The sequence below is a fragment of the Manis javanica genome, chromosome 3 (assembly GCF_040802235.1).
Source record: "Manis javanica isolate MJ-LG chromosome 3, MJ_LKY, whole genome shotgun sequence".
NCBI lineage: Eukaryota > Metazoa > Chordata > Mammalia > Pholidota > Manidae > Manis > Manis javanica.
Window position 1 is genome coordinate 104,856,582 of NC_133158.1, and position 25,448 is coordinate 104,882,029.

General features: G+C 33.5%; 1 protein-coding gene across 3 annotated transcripts in view; it reads left to right on the forward strand.

The window, feature by feature from the left end:
* NCAM2 (neural cell adhesion molecule 2) overlaps positions 1-25,448 on the forward strand; it is a 508,052-nt gene that overhangs the window by 430,367 nt on the left and 52,237 nt on the right. For all 3 annotated transcript variants that reach the window (XM_073231839.1, XM_037012663.2, XM_037012664.2), the window contains 2 exons: positions 14,585-14,704; positions 18,162-18,283. In XM_073231839.1, coding sequence (XP_073087940.1) covers positions 14,585-14,704; positions 18,162-18,283 — 242 coding nt within the window. The remainder of the gene's footprint in view (positions 1-14,584; positions 14,705-18,161; positions 18,284-25,448) is intronic.

Below are 25,448 nucleotides of genomic sequence, written 5' to 3' on the forward strand. Positions count from 1 at the left end.
GATTTTAATTTGCAATTCTCTTATAACTAGCGATGTGGAGCATTTTTTCATGTGTCTGTTGGCCATCTGAATTTCTTCGTTGGAGAACTGTCTGTTCAGTTCCTCTGCCCATTTTTTAATTGGATTATTTGCTTTTTGTTTGTTGAGGAGCGTGAGCTCTTTATATATTTTGGATGTCAAGCCTTTATCGGATCTGTCATTTACGAAAATATTCTCCCATACTGTAGGGTTCCTTCCAATAATTTTGAGTTTCCTGAATACATACAGGGTCCCAGCTGTAACAATTCTCTCTTGCATCTTCTTCCCTGGGTCAGGACATTTAGAGCCATTTTTCTGTAGCAGAGATCCGTGTAAAGCTCTGCCTTGCCTGAGTACCAGTGATATTTTCAACAGGACTGCAATAATTGATTAAAAAACAATTACATGATTGGTCTTCTAGCTTCAGGTCACCTTATCTATGCCATTTTTTATGTTTCTGAGTTTACCTTCCTTTCTGTGAAATAATATGTGCCTTTAAGACTTCTTGGAAATGGTGTTTATAATGTTTTAAGTTTTCCGGCTATGTAGGTGACCCTATTGCTAAAAATCTGAAGAAATGTTTTAAAGCATACATAATATTTTGAATAGGAAATGCTCATTTTGTGCCTTTGTTTTGTAGTTTGTGCTAATTATTCATTATAATGTTTTAGAGATCTTTGTAAACATAAGTATACTCAGTGCCTTTGAGGAATTCATTAAAAAATAGATTTATCTATGAAAAGACAGGTTCATATGGTCATGAACATCTCAGCTACTACTGGTTTTTGCCCTTAGAGTGGCTTTATTTATTCTGATTTAATGAATTTAATTTATGTTAAGTTTTCCTTGTTCATAAAAATTTATAATTCATTATAAACTATTCATGTATTTACTTCTAATTACTGATATCACTACCTAGAAATAAATATCAGCCCTTATTTGATTGCAATGTAATTTAGCAGGAAAATTTTAGCAAAAAAAAAAACCTATTAGTAGATTCTAATTATAAATAACTCATAAATTAATTTTCTATGAAAATTGATCTGTTCACTCTGCACCTGGTCATAGGTTTAGGGTGCAACTGAGGCCTGGACCTATTATTATATTCTTCTTTTAAGTTTTAGCTGAAGACTTTGTGATCATCCCAGTCACTGATATGACAGAAAACTAATTTTCAAAACATGAAAAGTTTGAACAAATTAGATATCAACAACTTGAACTATTCAAATATAGAATGTGAGTCATCCTGACACTAACTTTTGAGTGAAAAACATGTATCACAGGTGTAGCAAGACTTTTTATTTGAGAGGGCTACATGACATAATCATTACCCTCTCATTTAACACTCTGAAAGTCTATTCTATACACTTCATTGGGCACATATGAAGAGAAAATAATAATCTCGCAAAACAGCTACTCATTTTGCAGTCTTCAAAATAAAAATAAAAATTAATATTTTAAACTATCAAGTTCCTTTTTTAACAGAGTATAAAACAAATATCATAATTTATTTCTTTTGATTTGTGAACTGGTTAGCAGCTAAAATTACACATAAAAGTTCTTTCAGTCTCAACCAAAATTATTATATGCTGGGCTTTATTTGTGTCTAAGGTTATAGTAGAATTTTTCTTTATTCCTGAAAATAAAATAATCTTTATTTGAAAATAGTGGCATTTTCTAAATGGGACATTCATTAGAACCTTTTACTTTTTTAAATCCTTGGCATTTGCACTAACTGAAGGAATTAATAACTCACTACAATTTAGAAATAAATAGACAATTGCATTTTTCATTTCTTTCATTACACAATTCCAGTAAGCCTACAATGTGATTGCAGGTGCAATTGCTGTAAGTATATTTTAATTCTATAGAAGGTAATTTTAACATTATAGTATTTAGTTTATAAACACTGTAATTAAGGTTATGAACATACTTCATATTACATACAATTCCAAACATGCTATCCAGGTTTTAAATTAACAGAAGTTTTAATTAGAATAGAATCTGGAGGAAACATCAGTTTAAGTAGTTGAAATAGCCATTTTCAGACTTGTGAAGAAGTAGCATGCAATATTAATATTTCCAAGATTATTTTGAAGTTTAGAGTGGGATTTATAAAATATATGCCTGTGCCTGATAGGTCAGCAAACTCATTTTGAACAGAAGTATAAATTGGAATATAGTGACGATTAATAGATGAAACACTGAGAATTTTGATGAAACGAAAGACTTGCTACTTTCCGGTATCTACCTTTGTCCCTAAATTCAGTGGCATCAACAGCCCTCTTGGAATGAAGAATCTGGCTTGAATACTCCAAAAATGCAAGCTTCCTATCTTTTATATGACTTTAGGCTGAGGGCTCCACACCAACAATAATAGTTTATTTATTACATGTATGGAATTCCCTGCAAATACCACTGTTACAGAATCCAGTTCCTGCCATGTTTTAGTTTTTCCTCGGACTTATTTCCATGCTCTCCAATCCCCCTCCCTCAGGCCACCCCCCAGTCACTCTGTCTTCATGCAGCAGACTTATGTATGGCCCACACAGGGTTCTCTTACATTATTTGCATCAGAGAATAGTTTAAGGTTTAAAACTAGACATCAGCACCCTCTGGAAGTAAGATATATTTGGTACAGGTTATTTTGTATTTTTTTCCATTCAAATTTCTTCACCAAATATTGACTTTCCTCAATTAATCCTCCATTTTTCATGTGTTTTCTTTCTCTTCTCTAGTTTCGCTCTACTCTAAATTCTTCTTCTCAACAAGCTTTTCTAGAAACTAATATAAGTAGCTGTTCTAGAAAAACTAATTCTATTGTATCTAAATAAGCCTTGATTCAACCTAAGATTAAAACAATTATTGTAGCATTTTTTTTATATTCTCATCTTAGATGTAAGTACACTATTGAGAAAATGGAGATAGCAGTTATTCTTCTTCAAAAAGCAGCCTTAATTACTCCTACTTATTTTCTCTACTCTTCAGACCAAAAGGCAGCGTTTGACCACTGTGTGATATATGCTACCAGCTCACCTAACATTAGAGAAGGAAGCATATCTCCTTACGTGATCTGCTTGTGTAGTTCTGGTGACTTAGGCATGTCAATGACAGGGTATTTCTCAGATCACAGAAAAATGAGTGTGCTCTGTAAAGCTGCTCAATTTGGGATGTTTTGCAAAAAAGGTCTTTACCTGCACAAATGGATATTGTTGTGATGCAGGAGCACATAGCAAGAGCTTTGGATTTGGGCTTCAAAGCATTTGATGGGAAGCATTGTCTTATCCCCCTATCTATTCAGGGGCCATTCATCCTACATTTTATACATTACTGCTTTAGGTACTATTGACATTTTAACAATATTAAGTATTCCAATCCATGAACATGGCATGTGTTTCTGTTTATTTAATGTCTCCTTTAATTCTTTTCATCAATATTTTGTAGGTTTCATTGTGTAATCTTCAATTTCCTTGATTAATTCTTAAGTATTTTATTCTTTTTATTGCTATTAATATTGATTTTTTAAATTTTCCTTTTCAAATTAATCATTCTTAGAATAAATAGAAATGCAATAGATTTTGGAGTGTTGACTTTGTATCCTTTTACTTTGATGGATTCATTTTTTAATTTGTAAAGTTTTCTTTGTGTGATCTTAAGTGTTTTCTACATAAAAGATAATACCATCTGTGAACAGAGAAAAATTTACTTCTTTCTTCTAATTTGGATATCTTTTATTATTTTTCTTTCTGAATTACTGTGGCTGAAACTCCCAGTACTGTTAAACTGAAGTGGTGAAAGCAGGCATGCTTGCCTTGTTCCTAGTCCTAGAAGAAAAAGCTCCAACCTTTCACCATTGAGTATGTTCCACTTTAGGTATCTAATGTATGGTTTACATCATATCAAGACAGTTTCTTTCTATCCCTAGTTTTTTTTAGTTGTTTTAATCACAAAAGAGTATTGAATTTTGTCAAATACCTTTACTGCATCAATTGAGATGGTCATGTTTTTTTTCCCTTCATTCTATAATTGTAGTTACATTCTACAATTATATAATTGTAGTATTACATTAATTAATTTTTGTGTGTTTGAAACATCCTCCTGTTGCAGGAATAAATTATATAATCCTCTTATTATGCTGTTGAAATTAGTTTGCTAGTATTTTACTGAGCATTTTTGCATCAGTGTTCATAAAACATACTAGTAGTCCTCCTCTTTTTTAGTGTCTTTCTCTGGTTTTGGTATCAGGTTAATGTTAGCCTCATAGAATGAATTAAGAATTGTTCTTGACTCTTCCTTTTTATTTTTTATTTGAAAAATTTTAGAGAAATTGGTATTGTTCTTTATGTGTTTGATAGAATTCATCAGTAAAGAAAGCCATTTAGTCCTGGGATCTTTTGTTAGGAGATTTTTGATAATTGATTTAACTTTCTTACTAGCTACAGGTTTATTCAGATTTCCTTTTGCTTAATGATTTAGTATTTGTAGGTTTTGCATTTCCTGAAATTTGTCCAATTCATTTAGGTTATCCAATTTGTTGGCAAATAGTTATTCATAACACTGTCTTATAATTCTCTTTATTTCTGTAGAATTGGTAGCAATGTTTTGACTTTAATTATTGTTTTTTAGTAATCAGAATATTCTCTTTCTTGTCTTTGTCTATATAGCTAAAGGATTTTCAATTTCTTTGATCTCTCTGGAGAATCAACTTTTAGTTTCATCAGTTTTTCTCTTTTGTTTTTCTATTTTCTATTTACTTTATCCCTGTTCTAGTATTTATTATTTCCTTAATTTGCTAGCTTTTGGGTCTAGTCAGTTCTTCAGTTTCCAGTTCCTTAAGTTGTGAAGCTAGATTGTTGATTTGAGATCTTCCTTGTTTTTTAATGTAAACATTGATAGCTATAAATTAACCCTTAGCCCTGCTTTTGCTATGTCCCATAAGTTTTTGGTATTGGTGTTTTTATTCTCACTCATCTTTAAGTTATTTTCTAGCTACCTTAGTGATTTCTTCTTTGACTCATTGGTCAAGAATATAATGTTTGATTTCCACTATTCTGTGAGTCTTGGAGTTTCCCTTCTGTTGTTGATCTCTAACTTCATCCCATTGTGGTCAGAGAAGGTACTTCGCGTGATATCTGCTTTCTTAAATCTGTTGAGATTTAATTTGTGGAAAAATATGGTCTATCTTGGAAAACGTCCAATGTGCACTTGAGAATAATGTGCTTACTCTTGCTTTTAAGTAGTGTTCTGTATATTTCTGTTAGATACAATGGGTTTGTTTTGTTGTTTAAATCCTCTATTACCTTACTTACTTTCTGTCTGATTGTTCTATCCATTATTGTGATTGGGGTATTGATGTCTCTAGCTATTATTGTGGAACAGTATCTTTTTTCATTTCAGTCAACTTTTGTTTCCCATATTGTGATGGTCTGTCAGTAGTGGATAAATATTTATAATTGCTGTGTTGAAACTTTTATTAATATAGAATCTCCTTTGTCTTTTATAACATTTTTTACTTAGAGTTATTTTGTCTGATATTAATAGCCACTTTTGCTCTCTTTTGGTTGTTATTTGCATGGATAATTTTTTCCATTCTTTCTCTTTCAGTCTTTCGATGTCTTTACATCTAATGTGAGTCTATTATCTATAGCATAATATGGATATACTGTGGATATTTGCATATGATTTTAGCCAATCTGTCAATCTCTGCCTTCTGATTGGAGAGTTTAAACCATTTACCTACCTTTAAATAATTTCCAAGAAGGAGGGACTTCTGTTATTTTTGCTATTTGTTTTTGGCATATAGCCTTGTAGCTTTTTTGTCCCTCACTTTCTGCATTACTGAATTCTTTTCTATTTAGTCAGTTTTTTATAGTGAAATGTTTAAATTGTTTTCTCATTTCCTTTTGTGTATAACCTATAGCTATTTTCTTTGTGGTTACCATGAGGATTTAATTTAACATCCTAAATTTTTAATACTCTAATTTGAATCTATACTAGCTGAACTTCAATAAGATATAAAAACTCTGCTCCTTTATATCCCATCCCTATTAGTTGTTGATATCACAAAATGATATCTTTACACAATGTGTCCCCTAAAACATAAACTGATATTCTTCTTAATTCATTAATGTCCTTAAATTATATAGAAAAGAGAATTTGAAATTACAATCAACATTACAGTAATGTTAGCTTTTAAAACGATAATTTTCAAAGATATATTAGTCTACTAAATTATGTAGAAGACCACCAGTGCAGTTGTAAACGTTGTTATAGTACTACTAACTTTTATAATTGCCCATGTATTTATCTCAGTGAGATCTTTATTTCTTCCTTTGGTTGTGAGTTACTGCTGCTGTCCTTTCATTTCACCCTCTAGGACTCCCTTTACCATTTCTGGCAGGATAAATATAATGGCAATGGACTCCCTCAACTTTTGTTTGTCTGAATATCTTAATCTCTCCCACATTCTTTGACAGTTTTAGGATAGTATTTTTCCTTTTTAGTGCTTTGAATAAGTCATCCCACTTTGGTTAGACTGCCGGTTTCTGATGAGGAATCTGCTGCTAACACAATTGAGGATCCCTTACATGTGGTGAGTCACTTCTTTCATGCTACTTTCAAGATTCTCTGTCCTTGACTTCTGAAAGTTTGATTATAATGTGTCTTGATGCAGGCTTTTTTGAGTTCATCAACATTGAAATTCGCTTAGCTTCTTCAATGTTTATATTCATGGCTGAAGTTTTCAGGTATTAATTCTTCAAATATTCTCTCTCTCTCTCTCTCTCTCTCTCTCTCTCTCTCTCTCTCTCTCTCTCTCTCTCTCTCTCTCTCTCTCTCTCTCTCTCTCTCTTCTTCTTCTTCTTCTTCTTCCCCAGAAGTGAGATTGTTGATCTATATGATCATGTCCCACAGTTCCTTAGTCTTTGCTCTATTTCCTTCAATCTCTTCTTTTTTTTCTCAGTTTCCACTGTGCTATCTTCAAGATCATTGATTCTTTTTTCAATGTTCTCATATCTGCCTGTGAATCCCTCTAATAAATTTTTTATTTCAGCTACGAACATTTAAGCTCCAGAATTTCTTTTTGATGTCTTTTATATTCCTTTCTTTTTTTATTTTGGTCATATATTATTTCCTTAACTTTGTCTATTTCTTTTTTCTGTTCTTTGAGCATCTTTAAGACAGTTCATTCACAATCTTTGTCTAGTATATGTGCAATGAAATCTTTTTCAGGGACATTTTCTGTTGATTTTTTTTCCTTTGAATGGGCCATACTTCCTGTTTCTTTGCATGCCTTATGATTTTATGTTGACAAGTAGACATTTGAATCTTATAATGTGGTGACTCTGGAAATCCGATTCTTCCTTTCCCCAGGTTTAATTATTTTCTGTTATCCTTTTTTATCTATTTATCTTTTAAACTGATGTTGCAAGCTGTGTATGTCCAAGGATCAGACTGAGGTGTAAACTTAGGGTCTTCTTAGGGTGCCAGTCCTTTACATCTCCAGGGAAATCACTTCAACCAGAGGGAAAGGGGAATGGAACAGTAAGGGGAGGTGTAACAGCAATAGCTTCCCATTTTCATAAAATGTGCAAAATATTATTCACAGATAAATTTTTGTCACAATTTTTTTAAGGATATGGTAATCCCTAAAATATCAATGGCAAATATTTGTATAAATTTCTTTGAAACACTTAAAGTTAGATAGAAAGTGAAATAAAGCCATATTAAACAATAAGGCTCAGAAAGGAACATATTCCCAAATATCTAAGGAAAGTAAAAAGTTGCTATGTCTTGAAATTCATTGAAAAACAGCAAACAATTGATTAGAACTAATGGAGATATTTGAGTTAACTATGGAAAATCATGGCCTCTCTAAATTTTAAGTACTGTTACAAGTTTGTTTGTTTGTTTGTTTAATAGAATATAACTTCTTTGAAAACAGAGGAAGAAAACTTTTCAAAGAAACTATGAGGGAAAAAACGGGCCAAGTTGCACTTGGTGTGTTGTTTGTGAATCTGATTTTGGACTGTATGATTCGGGGTTTTACATGATAGCATAAATGACAGAGTAAGAACTGTTCATTCTTCATTATTTGGAAATGTGGCTAGGGACTCTGAATGGGATACATAAAACAAACTGACTTACTGTTAAGTCTACAATGAGAGATCTAAGAATCAGAAATCTTAATAATCACAGTCTGGTCTGACTTTGCTCTGAATCTCTCATCACTGCATTTTTACTGATTGTGTCATGTGGTCCTGTGAATTATTAAGTGAAATACCATCAAATAGGATTTGAATAGTGAATTTTTCCTACAAACAAAAGTTTCACTTGGAGAAGTAAAACGTGGTTTAGATGTTTAGTAACACAAGAGAAGAGTCAATAAATTATAAAGGACAATCATAGATTTAGCATGTGACCTGTTTGGGTTAATTTCTTTCAAGGCGATGGTTTGCTTGGTATATTTTTTTTAAATGCCTTTCAAAAAGTCTTTATTGAATTCTTATTTTGCATTCAAAATTTAAAGGCTCTGTGAGTACTGAAAACAATATACATGACATGCATGATATGTGTCCTGCTCACCAGATCCCTTAAAATAAAAAGTTTCTTATAATAAAGCAGCCAAAGTAAGGAACAGAAGGTTTAATCAATAATGCAGAAAAATATGTATAAATATTATTACAAGGTTAACAGCTACAATGAGACTTAGCTTTTCTATAGGCATGGTAGAGGAAGGGGCATTTAATTGCAAAAGCTTAATTTATGCTCCCAACTCCTGCCATAAATAAATAAACAAACAAACAAACCTTGTAGCATTAAAAGAGTTTTGTGGGTATAGGCATTTTGGGAAGTTAACATATTTGTGAGTGTAAAACAATATTCTGATTATTTTTAATCATCAAGAGATTTCATGAATATTTTATAAAAACCTGTTGTTTTAGAGTACAGAAGTAAATGTTTGGTAATTATGCAACTATCATATTTTACATACTAAGCAGGTCCTGGAAAAAAAACAATTGAACTCTCTTTGTGTGAATAATTTTTATATGCTAAGAAACATCACATTTGAAATAAAAAAGGTATGAATTGTTTATGAAAATATATTTTTGATGGAACTGTTCTGTTTTTCAATCAAGATTTTTATAGAGCATATTTCAAGGGAAGCCCTTTGATTGGAAGAGACAATATGTATTGTATAAAATTTATGTCAGTTAAAACTCAATTGTGAAATTGTTTATTTTAATGCGTAGTTTATACTCATAATGAAAAGAACATAAAAAGCAATACAATAAAAATTATGAAAATTTAGAAGTGGTGAGCTATGATCTTAAAATAGTCCTATCAACATATTTTTTTAGCAAACGCCCCACAGAAATAACATACTCATTTGATTAATTTTGCTTTTCTACCATTCATCAAAATATATATCCATATGAGTTATTTATTACAAACAATCCATTTGTAAATATTATTTATATTAAAGTATATATCCACATAAATTATATATTATGATTCATAAAAGTCTATAAGATACTTTTAAGAAGATGAGATTATGTTTTCTTGCAACTACTGAAATCTTGGGACAGTATAATTTGTATAAAAATGAAAATTTAAATTGTCAAAAGCAAATGAAAATATAAGTTAACTAAGATGATTACTTACAGAAACTTAAGAAACTAAAGGTGCTTTATGTTAGCAATGGAATTATCCGTCAAATCATTCTTATGTAGATAAAGAATAACTGGAGTCTTTAAAAATTCTACATAATAGATAAAAAAGGCAAAATATTACAGTATCTTTATTTTTGTTCAACACTTGTACACTTCTGCAGAAGGGAGTCAGAATTCTCTCAAAAATTTTTTTTGGCTGTTTTAGTTGTTTAGAGAACAAAAACTGAGCTTTAGTTGAGAAACTGAAGGGATTTCATTATAGTTTCATATTTAGCTGAAGAGATAATAGCAAATAAAATTTTGAATGATCAGTTTTATCCTAGCTAAACTTTGTGACTTTTCATGGCCATCTTGACATGTTTCATAGTTCTTGAGAACCTGAACAAGGGTGATACAGCAGTTCTACATCTAGGGAGTCCATATCTGCTTACACTGATGTCAGGAAAACCCCATGAAAAGATCCAGGAGTTTTAAAGAGCAAAAAGAGCATGGCTAAACTTAATCTTGCCATAGAACTTTGCTCAGCCTAATTAGTTAGCAAATGTGTAATTTATTTTGTTCTAAGGTTGGTAAGTATGTTGTAGCCTTTGCTTCACTTGACAACCAAAGGGAAGGGATTTAAAATACATTATCTGAACAAATGAAAACTTACTTTGTCCAACTTCCTTTAAAAAAGTCTGATTCCCTTCTTAAAGGGAGAATACAATTTCAAATTTGTCTCTCTAGCAATATCATTCCCATACTTGTTAAAAAATGTAAAAAGGTGCCTCTTCTACCATTTGCCAATTTAAATGCCATTTTTTTCATGCATTTCAATATTTTGCTGTGCTTTTTGCATGTATAGCCAGGTGACAAATGGTCATTTATGAAACGCAATTATATTTAAATTAAGCAGAAACATTACATGAGTGAAATAAACTAGATTTCTTTATGGAACCTAACCCTGTTGCCATATCAAAGAAAGATTTGTGATTATCATTTTCAGAACAACATTGATTTCCAAATCATGCTGACTGAATATAAATATAAAAGACCTTAATTTATGTCATCTGTCTTTAGAGAACTTTTCATAGTTTGTAATCTAAATCCACTTTCACCTAATATTTTAGTTTGAATTTCTAATAATTACAGGGAAAGAACCCATCCCACACCTCTGTTTGTGGTCTTTTTGTTCTATTGTATGGTCATATTTGGGGAAATCGAGTCTTACATTAACTGACTCCCCCAACTGAGGTGTGGCCCCATTACAGAGTCCCCAGCCCTTTGTTTTCCAAGTGGTAGTTTGCATTCAAGTCCTACCTTGTATATTCAAAAACCCTATGTTTGGTAATATGGCAGCAAATTATGAATGATGATTTAATGTATATATCCTCTCATTTAAGAAAGGCAAGTCAAATTACAGATTCGGGCTTTGCCTCCCCCGAATCTTTTCATTTCCTTCTCTTTAAATTGGTCCCAATTTATGGAGTTCTTTTTATTTCACACAATAATCTTTATGTTCACACAATGTTAATAAGTCTCATAATAAAGATTATTGTACCCAAACCTTCAGAGTTAGAACTCAAAAGCAGACTGATTTCCTCATGTATATATGCTTTGTAAAGCTTGCATCAATAGGTTTCTTTCCATGCCTCCCCCTTATAATTTTGAAGACCCTCTATAAGGGCTCCCTCCATCCACTTCACCTTTAAGTGTTGTAGCCCAGCATTGTAGTAACAGTTCAGCCAGTATTTACCTTTGCTTTTCTCCTCTGCAAACTGCTCTGCTGTGAAATTCAATGAATAAAGGAGAGAAAGAATATGAGGAAACATGGGGAAATAAGTTTCTGAATTAATCATAATGTAATTAAAGAATTAAGTTTCCTTTTAGCGGAGACAGAGGGACACTCTAAGCAAACTCACAACCCCTTTGAAATGTTCAAGAAATGCTGACAATCCAAACCAGAAAGAGCTTTTACTAGAAATACTCAGATAATTGAAGTAAAATGTGAAGTGGGGTGTTTTTTGGGGGTGGGGATAGTTGTAATTGTTTAATAACCTCTGTTTCCCTTATTTGGTATGCTCTGATACTTGAAATCTCTATTGTTACCACTTTTAACCTAGAGAGATGAACAGTCCAATCTCTACAAGTCTGAATTAGGAAGAGATTTATTTACAATTAAATATGGGTACTTTAAGTATCACTTTCTTGCTTAATTGTATCAAGGCAAACAAATAAATATAAGCACAACCAGTTGTTCTCATCAACACAGCTGAGTTACAGTCCAGCACTTGATCTTAAAGTGATGGGATCAGCTGCACCTTTACATCATAGAAAAATGGAGAAACATTTCTCATACCAAAGTTGTCTGCAGCAGTAAAAGCTTCTGTAGGACTCTCTCATATATTGTTGTGTACAATACTTTCTATATAGATTATCTGGGTAAATGTTAATAGTTATAAGTAAAGATCACTGACTGCTTTTACTAATAAACCAAGAGTATTTTGCCATTAAACATAGAATCCAAGATGAATAACTTTGGACTATCTATTGTTTTGCATTATCTCACAGTTTATAGGTAATATCTCCATGGGCACAGATAATTAATGTATGGTAGTGATTATTTCACAGATTACAAATTCTTTTATCCACACCTTTTGTGTTTTTGTTTCTATGTCATTTAATAAAATTGTATTTAAAAATTGAGAGATGAACTCCTCCCTAACACTTGGTTGAACTCAGTCAGTGGTGGAAGTGGAATCAGGCCTAGAGTCACATAACTTCTTTCATGCATCTAAGGCACACATCACAACAGTGTCTTTTTACAAAGGCTATCGTAGTCAACAAGCTCCTTCATGAGGCTTGTATATGTCCCCATGCCACATCAAGTCATTCTCCATTAGGGTAAAAAAGAGGAGGATAATCAACACTGACTGCTCCATGACATTGGATTAAACTTCGGCAGTTCCACATCACTGATAGTCCAAGGGCCTAATCATTTTTATTATAAGCCCTGTAGAATATATAATCTTTTATAAAGTTTAACTTTTGCAGAACAGTTTTAAATTTATTTATTAATATACTGAATAAATGGATAAAATATGATGGATTTTAAACTCCTGAATTCTTTCTTGTGCTGACCTTCAGCAAAAACTTTCTAAGCACAAGATTCCAACTTCTTAGCATTTTAGCCTCCTAACTCTAAGTTGGATTCCTTCCTCCCTATCCATAATGTGCATGACCAGATCCATCTGTGCACTCACCTCTCCATTGTAGCCATATTCTTTTTCTTGGACTGATGATATATGTACATTGACTCCAGGTCATCAACCAACTGGGTTTGGATTTCCTCCAAAAGCTCGCAGACTGTTAGCCATTGGAAATGTGAGAATTCAAGCCTTGGTTTTCCTATTTATCCTTGCAGCTTCTAATCAGTTGGATTTTCCCTACCAGTCAGTCTTTTCCCAGGTGGCATCCCTTAACTCTGACACCAAGTGTTATAATCTGAGGTAATAAACTCTCAAAGCTAGTTCTGTTTTCTTAAAAGTTAGAGAAACTGAGAAATACAAATAAAATTTTGCCAGTTGGAAATTTATCCTTTCTGCTGTTTTTAGGACACTTGTCCTGGAATAAATAAAACCTGGTTGATATATGGACTCTGTATTTTTGTCGTTAATAGTTATCTGGTATATATGGTGAGATATACCAGATATATCAGTTGCTTCTGGCAACTTTTTTTCTTTATATAGTTTATTTTAATAAGTAATTTAATGAAAAGTAAATAATTATAGGTTAAGAGCTATGTCATGATAGTAGCAGGGAAAATAATGGTATAAAGGAAGTATCAAACCAAATTCATTAACTATATTTATACAGTGTAGGATGAAAAATGTTATCTAGGGAACCTGTATTATAATGTAATTAATTATCAGAAATATACTAATAATTTATATTGGAATTTCATTGAAATGTATACCAACTTCAGTCTTGGTTCACATAAATCAATAGCTCTACAAATATGATCCTGGCTAACTATGATTGAAACATTTATTTTGATTGATTATATCTCCTATTATGAATAGATTATTTGACTTGGAGTTATTATGTAATCCAGACATAACTCTCTCTTTTTTGTTTATCAAAGCTTTACCATTTCTACTGGTTAATTTTTGCTCTTTAGCAAAGGCTGTTTTATCTAATGGAAGTTTGTTAGCTACATCATAGGGATTTTTAAAGATGTATGTAATATTTAGAAATCTGCAATTGTATCTAAAATTTTATGGCAAAATTAAAGAGGTTGACATGACCAGGAGATGTTTCTGACAACCTTTTCATCCCCTCTACTGTTTTTCAGATTCTTTCTTCTTCCTTTGTGTCATGTTGAATTCAAGTCTGGTACATGACAAAAGAAGAAGAAAATTCAAGAGACTACAGCCTTAAAACTAGCATTAAAAATAATTTGATTTGATTTGAGATAATCAAATAAATGATCCACTTTGGCTCTAGAACTGAGAACCTTATACCAGAGGCCAGAGTTCTGTATGGTGAATTCCCTATCTCCATCAAATTCTATAGGAAGATTACATTTAGAATATACATTTGGGATGGATATGGTAAAGATATTTTATTTAAATCATTCTTATTTCTTGGATATTTAAAAAATGAAAGCACAGATTTTGCTTTCTACTTTGTGCATCTAAGTATCACAGGAGAAACTATTAATATTCTTTTTTGAAAGTGACTACATGACGTTAGAAAACTAAAATGGAGGTGAAAAAGAGGACTGTTCACATATTCTCTTTCTATATGTATTTCCCACATTTTGGGGTATTTTATGGAGAGATTTACATCGAAATACTCAGCTTTGTAATAGGTTGATTTGTTTACTTATTAAAATGCATTAATCTCTCTTCTAGCAATGGTTGTTTTGACCAACCTGGAACCAAATACAACTTATGAAATCAGGGTTGCAGCTGTAAATGGAAAAGGGCAAGGAGATTACAGTAAAATAGAAATCTTCCAAACATTGCCTGTTCGTAAGTAATCATCTCTGTTTTGCTCTCTGTTGCTATTCTTTTCACTTGCAAATTTAAATGGGATTTTAGAATGCAGAGAGATGTTTCAGCACTTTGGGGAAGTGAATTATGTCTGTTCAAGTGGTTTCTGAACAGAGTGGCATCTCAGATTTATAAAAATACCTTTGCTCTGGAGCAAGGCAAAAAAAGAAAAGACACATTGCCATATAGACAGTAAAATTGCTCTCAGGAAATTCTCCTGATCAAGAACGTATTCTACTTCTTCAAAGTCTGATTGTTTGGATTTAGTACTCAGACTATATTCTGTGAGGAAGTAGAAAAAGTGTCTATGTAACATGTCCAATATTCTGATCTTTTGATGAGGCATGACTAATGTTTTTATCCTATAAATTATGTTGGCCATACATGTGAGAAAAAGGCTCCACTAACTAAACCTATTACAGTGGTGACTGTAAGACTGCGCTAGCCTTGTTCTCGTTACTACCCTGTTTAGGGTGTTGTAAATGAGTTGAGTTTACGTGAAGTCAAGATAAATTTCAAAAGAATTCCGTTTCTCTTATGTTGAACACCTTGTTTAAAAATTTAGAAAACTTGACTGTGATGCAACAAATCTGTCATAAAATCTGTGCAGAACCCTGCTGTTGTACACACATAGCGGTATAGTCAAAATGGCCACAGTAAATTATCTTACCCTAATTGGTGACCAGTTCTTCTCTGTTGGTTCTCATAAAATCTCAGTGCATTCTCTTTTCTCCACTCCTGATGCCAGCATGTTTCTCGGTCCCTCATTATTTTCTGACCAGGATGATTCACAATCATACTTTCAGACTAAAATGATTTTAGAGTGACTTTACAAAAGTGTAAACATTTTTACTTAACAGTCCTCAACAGCACCAACCTTCCCATTCCCACCTTCCGTCCATACACTTCTGCCTGCCTTGCTCACACTTGCTCCTCCCACTACCACAGTACTCTTGGTGCTGGTAGGTTGAATTAAATTCTGGTCATGCTGTTTACTTTCCCCAAAGTACTGTGTATTTGTCTTGCTTCCTCTCCTTTTTATCATCTCCTGGGTTCACTACGCAGTCCCCAGTGAAGGCATGATCTCTTCAGTAAAATGCTGGCTAACCTCCAACTTTCTTTCCTTCTTCATTTAGGCACACTTTCCTTCACTCATGAAACACCATTCTAGGTATTTCAAACATAAAAACACCTCTCCCTTTAAAAAAAATATTTTCCTTTAAAATTATAACACTTCTGATTTCTTAGTGTACTGCTGTTGACTTGGTAGACTTCTGTCCTAGACATTGAGACCCTGACAGTTGAGTTTGGCATTAGGTTTTTAATAATAAACATATATATTTAGCTACTACACAGTATTTTTTAAAGTTTAAATTGGGTAATAAGTGCAAAGTACTTAATATATCATTATCCATTATTACTTTTTGATAATTATTTATATTGTTTTGCATAAACATTCTAACAGCTAATAGAAACAGTTATTTTAATCAATTTCTGTCTGATAGAATGTACATTTGCTTTGAACTTTATTTTTAAAAGAACAGATGAAATCACAAATTTGGTATATTTTAAAGGTTAAATATAGGCATAAATATTTTAAGCATATATGTTTAAATGTTGCTAAAATATAGTCTCTGCTTATAACTACCTAAAAATGCTATTATTAAAAACAATATGATTACAATATATTATTAAGTGAAATTATACCATCTGTAAATTCTAAAATTCAATTTAGAAATGATACTAAAACACTTGAGTATAAAATCCATTTCACAATATTTAGATTTCCATACTCTCTTATAAAATCCTTTTCAGAAATTGTTGTACTGGTTTTACAAAAGTTTTCATTCATTTATTGAAATATATTGCATACAGACAATATGCATAACATGCACATGCAAGTCATGTCATAATATCTGCACACTAATTAGTTCATTTTAATGAACTGACAATCACTACAGTTCTTCTATATACTTTGTTTCTAAATGGCTGTACCTTACAAGGCTACTTATTATTATTATTACTATTTACTTGCATGTCCATACACCCAACTGTCATATTTCTTTAATGATTTGACTTTCTTAAAAAAGCTACTTACTCACTTAAGGTTATAAATACTATATTAGAAATAAAAATACTATGAGAAAAACCCCAGGTTCTCCAGGTTTGGAGATATACAGTGCTCTTTTTACTTTGTTCTGTTTAATTTGTCCTGTCATTCCTTTGAGAAGGCCAGGTTCTACAAGTGTCTGTGTAGCCTTGCAAACTAGAGCATGTCCCCTGTAACTCTAGGGGGTATAACACCTTCTCAGCCCAGGGCAAAATACCTTTGAACAGAAATCAGTCAAAGGGAGAAATAAAGTGGGAGAAACCCATTTATTGCTTACAAGCAGTTGTCCACTTTCTCCAGTGTCTCTCCCAACTGGCTGCCAAAAAGGGACCCCAACCAACCTCTCCAGTCCAGTTATGCCCTCACTCCTCCTTGTAATTACCTAATAATATGGAGGTGGACTACTTCTCTCCACCCCTTGGAAACACCTATTGATATGGAGATACACTAAGGCCACATAAAAAATTCTGGAAATGTTGCAATTTTACCCACATGCCGCAAGACTTCCTTAGTATTACCAGACTCATATCCACAAGGGATTGGAGAAAACAAGGCAGAAGATGCCAGTGTATGCCTAGGACATCGCATAAGTGACACACAGCAGGGAGTTCCCAGTCTAAGCTGTCAAGCAATGATTGCATCCTTCATGTAGAAAATTCTTACACTTTAGTAGATCCCAGTTACTATTAAAAATATTGTAGCATCTTTGTAATAGGACCATCTCAAGGGGGAAAATAACATTAAAGGCAAGTATATTCATGAAGTTATAAGAAAAAAGATTTTGAAACACATGTCTATAGATTGAACACTGCAAAATTCCTTTATTCAAATCTGCATCTAGTTAAAAAATGTTCATTGAATCAGATAACTAATTGCTAAGCCGTATCTTTTCTGGTAGGTATATATTCCATATAGTGTGATGCCTTAACATGTTAAATCAATATATAATACATTAGTATAAAATATTTACAAAATAAATTTACATTAATAAAATAAATAGGTTTGCACGCTATTAATAACACAAGAAATAATGTACACTTGTATAATTTGTACTATTCTCAGAGCATTTGCACATCACTGTAAATAATATATTCAGTCCTAAGGTTTCACTATTTTGGCATACTTTTAGATTTATGAATGTTGCTGTTTCTTGGATAGGAAAAGAGGATCAGAAGTTGTATAGCAATGAAGAGCAAATAGCTAATGGTAAATTCAGGATAACGTCGTATATTTTTATGACGAGACAGTGGTATTTTTATTAAAATGCAGTTTCTCTAGGTATCTGAGGTGTGTGCAGATATCAAGAATGTTGTATTGCATATTTAGGTGAACCAAGTCCTCCATCAATCCATGGGCAGCCGAGCAGTGGGAAGAGCTTTAAACTCAGTATCACCAAACAGGATGATGGAGGAGCCCCTATTTTGGAATACATTGTGAAATACAGAAGTGTAAGTACCCTGTCCATTATCATTTTCTATGGTGTTTTCAAGTTGCATTAAATTTATATTGAATTCATAGACATTTCAGGAGTGAATGCATATTAAGTAGCAACAATGATATATCGTTCTCACAGGAATTCAATGCTATTTGTCCATTGCTGAAATTCACTGTTACAAATCGTAAAATGATTGCTGTTTTTTGGGGTTTTTTTTTTTGATAAAATCTAAGCACATATCATCGAAATAATGCCATAGGTTTCAGTTTGTGATTAATAAACTTGGCAACTTTTCCAAAATGAGATACTATTTTCCCTGCAAGTTTAGCAGGATATTTTCATCTTCCATCCTGCTTGACATTAGTAACTTCAGGCTAAACCCTCTTCTCAAGTTTAGATACTGTAGGTAGGATTATTAACAAATTACACCTCAAAAATTACCTAGTTTAATTATTTTTTATTTTTTAATAATTATTAATAAACTTACTAATAACTTAAAATGAAGGTATTAAATATTTAATGTTGATTATTTAACAATAAATTAATCAACATTTAACATGAATGGCCTAATTGAACTTGAGGAAGAGGGAATAATTTTCTTCAAGTTTAATTAGCACTAGCTAGTATGGGATTTGGGGCAGTTACGAGCTGCCTTGGAACTTTTTTGTACCTATACGAAATGAAGGATGTCCTCTCGTTGAATAGTAATGAAGAAAGTGGCCAGTGGAATTTGCCATTGGCTGAAAATGATGTGAAAAGCCACTAAGAGTGATTTTTCCTAAATACTTTGCCATAAGCATCATTAAGTATTTGTGTCTACTGTGGAATATGTCAAAAGTGAAACACAACTTTACATTAAATTTTGTTAAGGTTATTTATTAAGCTTTATGATGATCTCCATAATGCAGTGTCGAGTTTATGTTTGTGTTTATTGAACACTTCTTAACACTTTCCAAGTTAGTTATATTTTAGCAAATAGTGTTTTAAGTGATTGCTCCATAATAGTTTGTAGATTAATTTCAACTATTTTCCCACAAATCTATAATTTTCCAAATCATAATAGTGTTCCTTTTAAATTCAGATTTCTGAGTTTTGAAGGGTAGTAAAAAGGGGGAGTTTGAATAGCATATTTCAATTCCACTTTAGACATCAGTTCAGTATTTTACACTTAAAATTCATATCCGTTTCCTAGGACCCCTCTTTGTTGCAGTCATCATGCTGAGAATGATGGACAGCTATGTTTTGTGGCTGATCTGTGGAAGCTTCATGGCTGTACCACAAAACAGCTCTGAGTGGCTCTCTGGCCTCCCTGTGAATTTAATAGTGTCATGCTACTCAAGCCAGGTTTCTTTACCATTCTGATACGATCATCCGACAGTTCTTCGGCAGGAAAATGAGTCTCTCTCTAAGAGTCATTGGCTTGAACCACATTCATGAATTGAATTGGAAAAACAGAATTTGCATGCAGATTGTGGCCTATAGTTGCACCCAGAGGAATTTATGGTGCAAAATAGAGGTGGATGATAGAATTTACAGGTAACCCCAATAAAATCCCCTGGTAAACAATAAAATGCAAGAATAAGTTGTAAAAAAATATGTCTAACATGTTCTCTACATGTATAATTTCTACCTAAAACTGAAAACTATGTTTGACTTCTCTTTACTAAGGAGTTGATATTGGAAATAACACAAAAGCTATGTAGTAAGTTCAACCAGAATCATTGATTTCAATTGGTAATGGTAAATATTTATTATTTCCTATTACATTTTTCTTCATCTATTAGTGGCTTTTATTAGCACAGCATTATATTTTCAGTAATGCTCTGACTTTTTTCAGCTACACAATCAGGAATCCAAATTATTTTTCTTTATGTTCTTTCATCCTTAGCATTTTAGCTTATGTCCCTAAGACAGTGACTGCACATCCACATTGAGAATATGAAGAGAGCAGAAAGAACAAAATAGGCAATAGACTGTTGAAGCTGAATTTGTCTTCACTCCCAGTAATTCACATAAACATTTTCTAAAAACCCCACCAAGCAGACTTAAAATTATCTCCTGTTAGATAGAAATACACCTCATGACTACCACTAAATGGGAAGGTGGTTATTGTTGGGAACTGGGTCCACAAAACAGTGGAGTCTGCCATCAATTGTTAAAGTAATTATCTCTATTATCATAATGGCTGACTTAGTTTACTAGGGCTACCATTAAAAAAAACAGAAACTGGAGAGCTTAAACAGTTGTAGAGGCTGGATTTCCAAGATCAAGGTGCCAGCATGTTTGATTTCTCCTCAGAATCTCCTCTTTGCTTGCAGAAGCCTGCCCTTCTGTTGTGTCCTCACTGGGCTTGTGCTCTTCCTTTTTTTAAAAGAGTATCAGTCCTAGGGGGTTAGGACCCCATTTTAATGACAGCTTGTAACCATAATTACCTCTTTAAAGGCCACATCTCCAAGTAGAGTCATGTTGGAGGTTAAGGCTTTACTATATGAATTTTAAGTTGAGACAATTCAGCTCATAACAATGGCAGTTTGCCATGAATCCCGTGTATCTGAAAGGGTGCACACTTGGCATTTTTGGTGACTCAGTATTAGGCCATCCAGAGCTCTACCACCCATTGAAGAATGTTTGTATCCCCATCCTCACTCACTATATTGCCAGTAGGACTCCAGTCACTGTAGAAACTAAAAATGTTCCCTAGAGCAATATTGCATCTGTTAGAGTCAGATTCAAAAAATGGAGATAATGCTGTTTTTTCAAGGAGAAATCATGCCTATTTATTAATTTGTTTAAAACAGAAATTATCATTTAAAATGCTGACCAAATTCATATTGGCTTTCTTACTGTGGATTACAGTTAATCTTTTAAGAGAAGTTATGTGTGTGCCTCAAATTGTTAAACATGTTAAATAATGCCACCAATTAGCAGGAAACGTTGCTTTAATAGTAGGACTTTAGGACCCTCTGGTAAGGTTTGTGAAAGTAATTCCTTGCTATCCTTTGTACTTCAAAGAAGGTACTACTCACTCTTAGAGACTTAAATATATAGATATGTAACTAATCAAACATAAAGCAATATGCTTTTACATTCTTCATGGGTAAACTGAACCTTACAGAATTTGGGTGACTTGATGGGTGGATCAGATACCAGAACGTGAGGCTTTACAGTTAAACCATGTCGCAGCAGTGAGGGCTGAACTGAGATCCGCCTGTGGGATTCTGTCAACTCGCCAACCAGGGCCTTGTCTCCTCTCACCTGCCTTGCTCCTGGGCCTCCATATCCAGCAGTTCTGATTCACTTTGTCTTTATCCTATCATTTAATTGTATGCTTTCCTCTCCAACACACTAACACTATCTCTGTATCCTATTTTTTCTTTTCCTTCCTTCTCTACCTCCTCCTTCTTGGAAATAACACATTCTGCAGTCTAACTAGAAATATCATGATTCAATGTAAAGTTATATTGATGTGGTCTAACAGTAGCCAATCTTGGGAAAGAAGAACTTCCTCTGCATTTCTTTCTCAACAGATTACTTCCTCACACTTAAAAACTTATATGTTCAAGACTTGGTGGCTAAAGATTTACAGCAGCATTTGCCTTGATATTTGCATTTACATCAAAACAATTGCCATTTCAAAAAGGTTCCTTATCATCTATTCTCTTTGTATGATTCCAACCCACTTAATCTATTATTTTCTCAAACTGGATGAATTCCACAGTGGATTAAAGTGCAACTGAATAATTTGGAAAATTATTTAGCCATATGCAGTGCATTTTTTAATTGGATAATTTCTATGGAAAGAAGATACAGTAATTCAAAAGTAAGGAACACCCTTATAATTTTCATTTGATTGTTTCTTTGACCCTATCTTTCAACTCCCCGTGTACACAGGACTGTATGTTTTATATGTTATAATCTCGGGGGAAAAATTTAAGAAAATATATTCCTTAAGTGTTTGTTGGTTTCTAGCAGACATGGAACCTAAGTATTTACATGTGCATTTCACTGGGTGAAGTACGAGACTAATGATATCCTAATATAGAGAATATATCTTCCCATGGATTGTGAACCAGGAAACACATTATTCTGTTATGCTGTACTAGCTAGAGCACATGACTCTGTTCAGTTACCCATTAAGAAGAGAGAATTTATTAGAACAGAACTAGAGCAATAAAAGCAGAATTAGATTTCTAAATGGACCCTTTGTGAAAATTAACATCTTTAACAATAAGTCAGTAAATTAAACTGTATTTTTGAGAATGAGGACAAGCTTATTAATCTCACAGTGTGTATCAAAAAATGAAAGAAGTTGTTTTATATACAGATTATTTTACATCTACTTTGTATTGTAGTGTCATTATAACTCATATCATTTAATAAATAGTTTTTATATGCTTCCATGAATTTTTCACTGTTTTCTCTCTAATTTGATGATAGCTATGGGACCATAACTGTCACTTAGTGTGGCACATTAAATACTTTTCCTGAGCTAAGAAGGGCTCAAGAAAATTGGTAGCTTAAAAAATCAATTGTGAGGAAGGTACTTTAGGGACCAGCAATGATACTCTAGGTTAGTTCTGTAAGTCTTAATTGACCTTCTCAAGCTATTTGGAGTCTAGAAGGTTGTACCTCAATTGACAAAGAAAAAGCAAAGGTGATTTTGAAAAGGGCATTATGATAATAAATATGTAAAACTGAGTTTTTGTTGTTAAGAGAACTTATTTTCTCATTAATAACATTACTGATGCTTTCTGTTTTAATTATGTTTAGGTGTGTATGTTGAAATTTGTTTATTTTTTGAAACATTTTCAAATGAATAGGTATGGACATTGAAAAGTCCTGAGGTTTTTGGTAAGTTTTCTTTGCTATTAATGGACAGGGTGAGTTTTATTCATCCTTGCATTGATAGCATCAAATAGGCTATTTGTTATATGAATGAATAAATGCATCAATGAATCAATGAATAAATGAGTTAGTCTCTCTCTAGTTCGTCTATGTAATTATAAATAATCCTGTAACTACATTCATAAATGCAATAAATAATGACTACATGGGGGAAAAATCTTGCACTGTGTGAATTTTTATGGGTTTTGTAAAAACCCAGAAGGTGATGAATAGGAATAATTATATTTTATTTTTCTCTAAAGAAGTATGTGGGTGATGGAGATTAGAATAGATTAAGTAGGGTCCCATTTACAAAATTTTACCAAGCTTCAGAACATGGAACAAAGGCAGTTTGAATCCATTATGACAGAAAAAAATAGAGCTTAGAATTTAAAACTTTTGAAAACCTCCAAACCTTGTATCTTTCCAACTCACAGTGGAATGTGTGTGTATGTTTAAATTATCCAGATTGCTAACCACCTTTCTTATTTCAGAGTAACAAAGAGAACTTTAAAGAATTCCGGGGCCTTCTTTAAGGTCATACATGCAGTGACTGGCTGAACCATATTACCAGGAAATTCAGAAACCAGGAACTGCCTTCCATAGAAACACAAAATCTTAAATCATAACATACAGGAGCCACAAGAACCTTAAAATTCACCTCCTCTATTGTCATCTCTTTTTATAATTATTCAGTTTTCAATTAAGGTAATGTTGTCCATATATTCCCTGAGACTTTAAAAAAAATGTTAGTGGGATGGGATTAAAGGTGGTATGAGAGGAGACACAGAGGCTTCCTCTTAAAACTGGATACAATTAGAAAATTTAATTGGTGCAACTAACCCTGAGAGAGCAACAGGAAAGCGGATGCATCAGACTGCACACACCTGGAGAAAAGAGCAGACCTCAGTGAACGGGGTAACGTACCAGAGCTGTGGCTCCGCTGGACCTGAGCCCCTCCCCCACCCCAGCTCACCAGCAGGAGGAAGAGAAAAGGAGCAGGGAGAGAGTGGAAGGTTTGGGACTGCTGAATACCTAGCTCCGGAGGTCTGCGCTGGGAGCACAAACATACATTTCATGGTGCTTTCATGAGAAATGCATGACTATCGGGTTGGAAAGTTAATACAGGCAGAGTTCCTGGGGAGACTGGAATTTTGGATGCTTGTGGAAAGCAGGGATCCATATCTGGCTGCTCTGGGACAAAAATTTCTACCTGTGTGACTGGTCCACTGGCTCAGGCAGTGGAGACAGGCACAGGAGCCAGGAGGCGGGAACAGCTCTTTCCACCCCTTAGGCACCAGTACTGCTCCCCTGCAACCCCTGACATTGCTTCAGGGGCTCAGCAGCTCCAGATAGAGCTTCTGGACACTAGAGGGCACCATATACAAACATGAAACGCCAAAGGAACCTTGTCCAGAGTAAAACTGTTAATACAACTCCTGAGAAAGATTTAAATGATACGGACCTTGTGACGCTTCCTGAAAGGGAGTTCAAAATAAAAATAATCAACATCCTAATGGAGGTATGGAAAGACATCCAAGAACTCAGGAATGAATTCAGGTCAGAGATCCAATTGTAAAAGAACACAATGGAGGGTATTAAAAGCAGGTTGGATATGGTGGAGGAGACAGTAAATGAAATAGAAACTAGAGAAGAGGAATACAAAGAAGCTAAGGCACAGAGAGAAAAAAAGGTCTCTAAAAATGAACGAATATTGAGAGAACTGTGTGACCAATCCATGCGGAACAATATTCGCATTATTGGGATACCAGAAGAAGAAAAGAGAGAAAAAGGGATAGAAAGAGTCTTTGAGGAGGAAGTTGCTGTAAACTTCCCCAATCTGGGGAAAGAGATAGTCTCTCAGGCCATGGAGATCCACAGATCCCCCTAAACACGAAAGCCAAGGAAGACAACACCAAGACACATAGTAATTAAAATGGGAAAGATCAAGGAGAAGGACAGACTGTTAAAAGCAGCCAGAGGCAGAAATAAGATCACATACAAAGGAAAGCCCATCAGACTAACAACAGACTTCTCAGCAGAAACCTTACAGGCCAGAAGGGAGTGGCATGATATATTTAATGCCATGAAGCAGAAGGGCCTGGAACCAAGATTACTTTATCCGGTGAGATTATCATTTAAATTTGAAGGATGGATTAAACGATTTCCAGATAAGCAAAAGCTGAGAGAGTTTACCTCCCACAAACCATCTCTGCAGTCTATTTTGGAGGGACTGCTATAGATGGAAGTGTTCCTAGGGTTGGATAGCAGTCACCAGAGGTAGTGAAATCATG